This window comes from Hevea brasiliensis, chromosome 10, assembly GCF_030052815.1.
Source record: "Hevea brasiliensis isolate MT/VB/25A 57/8 chromosome 10, ASM3005281v1, whole genome shotgun sequence".
Lineage (NCBI taxonomy): Eukaryota > Viridiplantae > Streptophyta > Magnoliopsida > Malpighiales > Euphorbiaceae > Hevea > Hevea brasiliensis.
The window spans coordinates 927,362-937,948 of NC_079502.1; the positions used below are offsets into that span (position 1 = coordinate 927,362).

At 32.9% G+C, this 10,587-nt stretch overlaps 1 protein-coding gene across 1 annotated transcript; it reads right to left on the reverse strand.

The window, feature by feature from the left end:
• Nucleotides 1-1,291: 1,291 nt before the first annotated feature.
• On the reverse strand, nucleotides 1,292-10,083 carry LOC110632813 (beta-glucosidase 42). Its single transcript, XM_058128811.1, has 13 exons — nucleotides 9,814-10,083; nucleotides 8,751-8,817; nucleotides 8,548-8,606; nucleotides 5,587-5,662; nucleotides 4,786-4,860; nucleotides 4,630-4,717; nucleotides 4,187-4,412; nucleotides 3,551-3,666; nucleotides 2,799-3,013; nucleotides 2,681-2,715; nucleotides 2,476-2,578; nucleotides 2,185-2,290; nucleotides 1,292-1,631 (listed from the first exon to the last, which is right to left on the reverse strand). The coding sequence occupies exons 1-13, from the start codon at nucleotides 9,925-9,927 to the stop codon at nucleotides 1,439-1,441; spliced, it is 1,473 nt and encodes a 490-aa protein (XP_057984794.1). The 5' UTR covers nucleotides 9,928-10,083; the 3' UTR covers nucleotides 1,292-1,438.
• Nucleotides 10,084-10,587: the final 504 nt, after the last annotated feature.

Sequence of the window (10,587 nt, forward strand, 5' to 3'; positions counted from 1 at the left end):
TAAAATTATATTTAGCTGTTGCTGTTGATATGTGAAATGACTAATAAGGGTATATATCATATAATTTATTTTATTATTTAAATAAATATAAAATTATAAATTTATTACCTTATATTAAATATATAATTATTAAATTAATATATTATATTATTTAAATAAATATATAATTATTAATCTTTTATATTATATCATTTATTTTATTATTGAAATAAGAAAATAATTATTTTTTAAGATAATTAAATAATTTTAAAAATATAAATAAAATAATAAAATAATTATTATTGTTAATAGAAAAATTTATAATTAATTTTAAATTTTTAGATATAAATAAATATTTTATATTTTATGTTATTAATAAAAAATATTTTATCAAAATTAAAATACGTTAATTAAAATGTTAAAATTTAAAATGAAAAAATAAAAAAATTAATAATATTAATTTTCTAGTTAAATAAAAAAGGATAATATGGTCAAAATAAAAAATAAAACCAAATCAGCTATTAGCTGATGAGAACAAATCTAAAAATAGAGTGATACAATGCGGTGATGGGTATCATATCAGTTGCCCATCAGCTATCAGCTCTATTTTTTTGAGCTTGTCAAACACTATAGTTTACCTGTTTGGGTGTCTATCAGCTATCAGCTGCACCCAACAGGTAAACCAAACACCCCCTTACTGTGTAAAATTTGATAGTTAATGGAGTTTTATGTTATATTTTAAAGTTAAAGGATTATATTGTTATAACTATATAAGTTTAGGAATAATTATTAAATTTATCTAATATATTTATGATAAATTTAATAAATAAAGTTATATAAAATATTATGAATACTAAAAGTAATGTATTAGTTCAATTTAGTTTTATCATTCAAAATAATTTGAATGTTATGATTTTTTGACTTCTTTGGTTTAAGGGGGGAGGCAACCTTGTAGGATTATTTGCTGGAACCGTAGCTGTGAAGGAAACGCGCACAAAAAACTTACAAACTAGGGAATTAGGAGAAAACCATGCTATGCATTTTAGAGTTCTGACTTTTTTATATAAAATAATTTTATTAATAGAATTCAAGAAAAACTTAAAGTCGATAGACGTCTTCGATACGCCAACTTTGGCCCTAAATTTAGAACCAGACTTGGGACATAAAATGCTAAATGAAAAAATATAGAGAAATATGACAATATAAAACAGGAACTAACAAGCTTAGGGGCTCTTTCAAAAACTTAAGACTAGTACACAATAAAGTCACTCTATTTGTACGGTGAGTAGTCTTATTAGTCAACAAAGAGACATACGGAATTTGTCTCATTATAACAAAGGGGGAGAGATAAAAGCACAAAACCCTTCTGCCAAAAGTACAATACTTGGCCAATTATCAGGTAATATAATGAAAACAAACTGAAAATCAGAACTGGGCTTCCTGTTACAATACATGTGGGTCACTCTTTGCCATTTTTCCCTTCATCACCTTTCAAGAACCTCATGAACCAATAAGCAGAAGACTTTGGGTGGCGAGCAAGTCCATTCTTGTAATCCACATAGATCAAACCAAAACGCTTGGTATAACCTTGAGCCCATTCAAAATTGTCCAACAATGACCATGCAAAATATCCCCTCACATCTGCTCCGTCTCTGTCCATTTAATTTATAAACAAGATTTCAAAATTACTTCTCTTGGAAGAAAAATTTGCCATAATGCTTTTGTATGTACACTAGTAATATAATAAGGTTAAACAAAAATTCTTGGTGAGGCGAGTTACTATGATAAATAATGCTACAGTAATTATAAGGGGTGAATGGACAAATACAGAAAATGAATGTATATAAAAATTTTATAACTATGATACTGTTTATTGTAGTGAGTTATATCTAATAACATTCAAAGGTAAAAAGGAAAACAAGTTACTAAGAGATGATCTTCGTGTAGAGCAGTCATCTTTTAAACCATCCTAAACCACAATTCCTTCCTCCATTCGATATTTTGACATGATTACCAAATTGCAGAAGACACTAAATGTACACATAAATAGGCATCAATTATTAGCCTTCTCCAATCATCTTTTAATGTTCCTATCTACACTAATGAACTTTAACTCTGATTAATCTTCAGGATTGTGAGGTCGGAGCCAAATGAACCAAAAGAAAGGTGCATATCTATGGAATGATTAAAACTCTAGTAACTCACTTGATTGCCTGAGCAACTGCAGCAAGGTATCCTTTAAAATAGCGAACTCTCAGTTTGTCATCTAGCATTTCATGGAGAGGGGCACTGGAGTCTTCATCATCCATACCTGTCAAATGGTGTGGAATGAGGATTCAGAGAGAATGAATGCCATTGTACCGTAGTTGGAAACTTTTACTATCTTGAATTGTAGATCCCACAGCATAAAGCAATTTCTCAAAATAGTGACCTGCAATCTCAAAGCAACATTTTAACTACAGAATCTAATTGCAGGATAAGTGATTATTCCCTTACCATTCTCAGTAACATAAATTATGGGATTATTGTATCTCTGGACTATGTAATTGAGAACCTTCCGAAGTCCCCAAGGACAAACATAGAGCCATTCTGATGCTGCCTGACATGCATGAAATATTCGTCAGCAGATGGGAAGCAATGCACACCATGATTGTACACAAATGTGTGTGTGTGTGAAAGAGAGAAAAAGATTGGTTCATACCCTCTCGCCGATTGGCTCACCATCTTCCCATTTAGCTGACAGGAAAAAAAACTAGATTGAGAAAATGTTTTAAAAAATTTAAGACCGGGAAATAAGGTTCAATGGTGTTAATATTTACCAAGTATCTCAATTTCTTGGGCTTTATAGTAATAGCATTCTGCAGGGCTATCTGTAACATGCTTAATGAATCTTGAAGAATAGTGATTTAGACCAATGAAGTCAAGTGAGTTCCTAAGTAATTCCTTATCTTCCTCTGAGAATTTTGGGAGCCCATCTCCCAGTATTTTACGCATAACTTCAGGATAGTCTCCATAATATAAAGGATGCAAATACCTGTATTGGAAAGAGTAACAGAAGAAGAATAATAAAGAGAAATCATTAAGGGACTGGAGATGATCTAAAAATATTTTCCAGGCATTTGCATGCTACCTGCCTTTGGGTTGAACAATATCAGAGCATGTCTTTGTTATGGGTGGAGTTAAATAACCAATGTGAGGTATAAAATTTGGTATTGCATTTTCATTGCTATATTTCATGATTCTCTCACCCACTAGACTAAATGATATGGCTTATGATAAAAGTGGCTTAGAGCCATACAGAGTCCAATGGTGTAACCTGTTTTCAGTTTAAATTACTAAACTAAAAAACAAAGAGGTTCAAGAATTATTTGATGGCTCCTCATCTTTATGTCCCTTCCCTCAGCAAAGGCAACTCCAACCCAACCCTTCCCCTGGACCCTTGAAAACTCCAGGGCACAAACAAACAGAAAATATTAATGTGTGTGCATACGGGCAAATCAGTGAGTTATAAATAGCTCAGAAACCAATTGACATAACAGAATCTCATCCGAAAAAGTCCAAGACGAACTACCATCCAAGCTGAAACTCAAGCCGTTTTGCAGCAGCAGCTTTATCTTCAATTTTATCTGAATTAGCTTCAGCCCATTCACAGTCCACCACCAAGCCTACTTCTCCTCCTTGATTGTCCTGAAAAAGCAACAGCAGCAGGAACAGGATGTTGTCCTTTAAATGACCCAAATAACAACAAAAGTGATTAAGATAATACTTAGCTGACTTTACCCATTAACAAGTTCATAATCTGAACTGTTGAGGCACCATTATGGCCTGTGACAAATACAAACCATGGTGGCTTGGTCTGTGAAATTTAGACAGGACCAAACTGGAGCTAGTGCAGGATATCTTTCATGTAAGAATTACCCATTAACATTACCTCATTAGATGATAACATTTTTCTATTAATAGAAAAAAAATGAACTCTTTAGTGGGGGAAAATGTAAAGATCATGTTAGTAAGAACTAAAAGTAATCCCATCACTTTGACAAATAACTGCAAGAAGTGCAATGAAACCCACTAATGACATATTGGATACTGACGGTCCTAGTCCTAGGTGGTACATTAAAGAAAAAAAAAGCATGAGCCATATGACTGTAAAATTTATTGTGATTCGACAACCATTATCCTAAAACGAATCTCTTAAATGGCATACTTTGTACATGCTGCGGTATATGGAAACAGCTGTTGCATGGGCCAAGATCTGGTGGTGTGAAGCCAAAAATGGTTCTGTATCTGACTGTTCATGTTTTCCAGGAGCAAATATTCCAGTATCAAATCCATTTACTGCTGTTTGGAGAGGCTCATTTAGAGTAATCCATTTCTTAACTCTATCACCAAAACTTGCAAAGCAAGTGTCTGCATAGATTGCAAAGTATTTTCTGGATGTTTTCCAAGCAAAGAAGCCATAGAAATCATTAATTCATAATCCAAATTAATTTGTTCAAAATTTTATAGAAGCATACGAATAAAATAATTCATCAAAATAATTTTTCTTGGAATATATATATGTGAGTGATAGTGCAAATCTTATGTTACCAGAGTTGAAAATATGTTGTTGCTTAATATCAAAACATTTTCACTCAGATTAATACTTACACAATTTCCTTATTCAACCACCCTCCCATTGACTCTTGAAGATGCAAGGGGAGATCCCAATGGTACAGAGTTATATATGGCTCTATACCTACATAAAGTGGAAAACTATGAGTTATTGCTGCACATAGTCATAAATCAACACAACCAACTTCATACCCTTTTCAAGAAGAGCATTAATGATATTGTTATAGAATGCTATCCCTTCTTCATTGACTTTGGTTCCCAAACCATCTGCCAGAATAAGAAACAAACATATCAACAAAGGAAAAGCCATACAGAAGGTACAGACACAACTCAAATTGGGAGATCAGACAAGTTTGATGGTCTCACCAAGTGAAAAAGAAAGATAAAGGGAAAGGACAGAAAGATACATAAGGAAGATGAAACTGGTAGCATTGACAAGTAAATGTTATGCTGCAAAAAAGTCTAATAGAATAAAAAGAAATTGAACTTGGAATACCATGAAAAATAAAAATAAAATAATGTTTCACCATTGACTCATCATCTCATTCACTATCTTTCAGTATTACACTCATCATTCGTTCCTAAGTCGCCAGCAAACCTCAAAAATAAATCCATCTGAAAGATCAATTGATACTCTGCTATTTTCATTAACCCTCTAGAATTAGTAATTCAAAAATATTGAGGGCAAAAAGAAAGAGCAGGGCCAAACTTAAGAAAATTAGTGGGAGCAAGATTGACAAAAGCAAAGTTCCCAAAGGATGTTTGAGCACCCTTAGTCCCTATAGCACATCCACCTCTGAGCCGAAGTTAGATAGGGCAAGTAACTTCACATATCTTGCTTAAGTCACCATCTAAATGAAGGTTGACTTCTCATGTTTAACCGTGTTCAATTTGTTAAATGGATAGGAAGAAAATTAAGATGACAATTACTTGCTTCAACTGCTGACCAAGCCAAGAAACAATATATATTACATTCTTGAGAGGAACACATACCAGGGAAAATGCGAGACCATGATATGGAAAATCGATAAGCATCAAACCCCAACTTAGTGATGAGTTCAATGTCTTCCTGAATATCAATAGTGAGTGGTGAAAACAATAATCTGATGGGAAAAAAGGCGAAAATAAAGGACGAGTTGAAGAAGAGACAAGGAAAAAGTTAAAAGAATTCAAGTAAACAAGCAAAATAACTGCATCCTAGGCATAAAGCATTAATCCTGACCATGATTCACTGAAATACACAGTAGAGAATATTACAAAAGTTAACAAGTCACATCAGGAGCCAAACCCCACCTGTTTTGATTTTCCATTTGTGAATGCGTATGATAATCCATAACTTTGATATGCATACAACAAAAACTAAGCCTTAATCCCAACAACAACAGCGTATGATAATCCATAACCATGTTCGCCATTCAGCTCTATTTAAAACTAATTCCATGACTTTGATATGCATAAAGAACAAAATTAAGCTTGAATTACAAAATGGAAATTGTGTTTAACATAGTTAAAGGTACATAATCTAGCAATGATTTGTTATGTGCATTAATAAGGGCTGTAATTGTATGGTGAAGGGAGTAGAATAACTCGATGTAGATGAGATGAGTTAATAGCAGTATAGGAGTTGTTATACTAGTTGAAGTAGTTGTTATATTTGGCAGGTACAATTAGTCAGTAGAAGAGATGTTGTATAAATAATTGAAGAGTTGTAACAAAGGACTATCCAAGAAGTATCAATATTACAATCAATTCTTTTCTCTAAGTTCTATTTTCTCTATCTTCCTTCTTCCCTTCCCCTTTCTTTCTCAATCTCTCCCTAATTTTTGTCTTCTCTGGAATTGAGGATACTGCTTTGTAACAGATGGTATTAGGGCTTGATTTCCATTGGGCATCAATTCAAATCTGTTAAGGGAAGTTGCAATGATGGTTCGATGCAATGCAGGCCCTAAATTCCAGGTTCTTCTCTCCTGAAACTGCTCTTCTCCCTATTCTTCTTCTTCTTCTTCTTCTTCTTCTTCTTCTTCTTCTTTCTCCCTATTTCTTCTTCCTCTTTTTCTGAGATTTCTTCCCTTCTTCACCTTTATTTTCTTCTTTTGTTCTTGACAGAACCTGTTTCTTCTTCTTCCTCGTTCCTTCTTGAATTCTTGAATCAAATTCTTTCTTCTTCTGTTACTTTCTGGTTCTTTCTTCTATTTCCTTCTTAATTTCTCATTTTCAGCATTTCAAGAGACATATTTCTTCTAACTCTTGGAATTTTTGTTCTTCCTCAATTTTTTTTTTTCCCTAATTCCTTCTTTCTCTGGAACCAGAATCTTTTCCAAATTCTAGAAATATCAAGAAAGTTACTCAAGTTTTCTCTCAATTTCTCTTTCTTTCTTTATGTAACTGTCAAGAACAGATTCTCTTCTTCTCCGTTTTCTATTTCTCTTCTTTTCTTCGGCTGTAACTTTGATTTTTGGGTTCACAGTTAACAGTAATATTGTAGAGCTTGTTACAAGTGGGACTGAATCAATTTTCAATTCTTTTGGGGGTTGGAATTATGGCCAGATCAATGGTGGTTAACCAAGAGATGGTTAGGACAACAGAGCTGGAAGAATGGATAAAGATTTTCCAAGAAAATGTGTAGAGGTGTGTCAAGGAATTCAAGAAGGAATTCGGGGAATAGATACTGGTATTTAGGGAGTCAATAAGGGAGTCCTTTCAAGCTTTAAGAACCAGCACCCATATATTTGAGGATTCTTGTAGTAGTGGCAGTGAATTGGACTTAACAACTCAAAGAGGAAAAGATAGAGGATTTCGATGCTAATGAGACTATCCCTCTCGATGACACAATAATTTTGCACAATGGTGGAGATAAGAAATTGATGGAAGAAAGATTAAAAGATGAAAATCTTGCGGGCAAAACATCCGAGGCTACTATTCTATTAAATGCAACATTATCTGCATCAATTGACAAGGAGAAAACACAACAAGGGTTGTCAAAGCTTTCTAGTGGAGTTATTGTTCTTAAGGTTTGGGGGGCTAATGAGGCAGAAGATCTTCTGCACTTCGATAAGTAGAAATTTAGTCAAAAGGAAAGTTTTGCGACATTTCTTCAACTGAAATGGAAAAAGGGTAAATTCTATTCCTATGATTTCTTAATGTCCATGGTGGATGAATGGAAAATATTAAGAAGGCAAAGAAAGAAAGCCATCTTATTTTGTGCAGAAAAAAAGCCATCTCATTCTGGATATGGAGGCAACAGTTTTTCCAATCAAAATGGCAAGGACACTACTCATATATGAGCATACATTCATCTCCCAATTCAAGATTTCGGTCTTTCCTTTTAGTGTTCTAGTTGCAGCTCCCCTTATTCATTCTTGAGGACAAGAATGATTTCAAGAAGTGGGGAATGTCATGAATATCAATAAGGGCCGTAATTGTACGGTGAAGGGAGTAGAATAAGTAGATGTACTTGAGATGAGTTCATAGCTGTATAGGAGTTGTTATAAATATTAAAATCAATTCTTCTCTCTAAGTTCTATTTTCTCTATCGTCCTTCTTCCCGTCCCCTTTCTTTCTCCATCTCTCCCTAATTTCTATCTTCTCTGTAGTTGAGAATACTGCCTTGTAACATGATTATGAGTCATAAATATAAATTTTTAGAAATTTGAGAACACATGTTTAGTCCAATTCATGAAGCAGTTCATTGACTGCATTAAATGGTGAAGTCACATACCCAAAACGCTAATTCTAATAAGGGAAAAGTGTTAAGAGATAAAGTCAGATAATACCCACAACTGGGTGCCTTCCCTATAAAAGAAAAGAATGAAGAAGAAATGATAAGGATGCCAAAGGAAAAGAATTGCAGAAAGTTTGCCATTCATAGATTTGAACTTCAATGAAATGCCACTGTAATAAAGAAGAAACAAAGAAAAACGCAAGTCAATCATAGCCAATCCCACAGATATTGACCTTGTATCGATGATAATGATCCACTGCCACATCACCATTGCTTCCATCAAGAATAGTTCCTAACAAAACAAAAATGAGAAAACAAAATGATTTTTACAACCAAGTTCAGGACTGAATTTGAGAACAATAAATCCAAGACTAGGATAACACAGTAAATAAATAAATAATAAAGTCATTCAATAATATAGTAGAAAAGCTGGTACCTTTGGTGTGTGAAAAAGCATCCCATATACTAGGACCTCTACCACCTTCCCTGCAGCCACCTTCAATCTACAAATAAGCAACAAGGAGTCAATTTGAGTATTGAGCAAGTTCTCAAAAATCTATACACGTTGCAAAAAAAATCAGTGCAGCTACTCTGCTGGAGTTACGGTCCAAAACAATGCAATGTCAGTGCTTCTCATTGCCTTCAATTATTGCACATCAAGGTAATTTATCCTTAACCATCTTTAGTTCATTGTTTGAACTTCTATTTTGCATTTTTTTTTTTTTTTTTTTTTTTTTGTAGCATAAAGATATTCAATGAGAGAACACTTTTCCTATCTGACATCCTTGTGTGGGATATTTTTTTCATCAAACAGATAAATATTGAGAGATTGAAACTATATACTCAAGCCAGATGCACTTAAGATCAAAGCCAAATATAAAACGGTTGGCAATTTTCTTCGTTAGAGACAGAAAAAATGGTATGTCAAACAAATGCTAATATTAGACAGAAGCATCATAATTAATAAAGACAACAAAGAAAAATTCTTAAAAAACAGCATTACCCAGTACTAGACCATGAAACAGTGGCGGATCTAGAAATTTTTTTTGTCTGGGTCAACATATAAAAAAATATTTATATCAAAAACAAAATTTCCAAATTGATTATCAAGTGTTAAATGAAAAGAGGGGTCAATTTATTATTATTTTTTAAAGCTAGATCCGCCATTGCCATGAAACATACCAAATTTAAAAAAAAAAAAAAAAAAAAACACAGTTTACGCCAAACAACAATAATTTGTACAAGATAGGTAAAATGATAATTAGATTCTTAAAACGATTCCCAAAATAAAGCAAAAGGAAATTACACAAATCACAAGAGATCGAGGAAGCAGCCAAAAGCAACTATGACAAATTTAATAAGGAAAAGAACCAAAAAGAAGAGCAGAGAGAAAAGGAAGAAGGAAAAGGACCATCAGCACGAATAAAACTGGCGAGTATCCAGATCACATTTTGCAAACAATCAGCAAGGACAAATCTCTATGCTGATGAAAAGGGTACCTGATAGGCAGAAGTGGCAACACCAAAGAGAAAATTAGGAGGAAAATCAGAGCGAGAGACCTCCTTTTCCAGCAAATATGGATGTTCCTTCAAGAATTTCTCCTTCTTTATCATTCTTTCCTCTTCCTCTGTATTGCTACTTTTGGAGTTATAATGAGCCAGTGAGTGAATGAAAGTGAAGATGAATCAGACACTACATATAGAAATAGCATTGGATTTGGCTGGTGCTGGTCCTTGGCACAACAAGACGACATTAAAAACAAATTTTTCTCTTTTTTTTTTTCAACTTTTTTTTTTTCGAAGTCACGAGTGCCTGCCACTACATATTCTTCACGTGTAAAAGTATCGATCTTTACCTTTAATTAAAAAAAAAAAAAAAAAAAGAAGCTGCAAATGGGTCCGCGCATTGTTGCTACCCAACAAAATTGAAAATGGTGGAAAGCCTTTCTATCTATTGGTACACAGGTAAAAGAAGAGAAAAGCTCAACCGTAGCAAATCTCTTTCATTTTAATTCCTCCTAGTTCTTGTAGTTATTTCATTGTAGTGTTATTATATTAATTTGTAAAAATATGATATTAATATATATATTTAAATATATATATATATATATCATTATTTTTTATTAATTTAATATATCTTTTATAAATATTTTTTTAAGCCTTAACAATTACTTATGAAATAAACATTTATTAATTTAATTAATTCATTTAAGTCCTGATTAAAGTCAAATAAATTCTTATCAATTTAATTAATATATTTAACCTCCTAAAAAT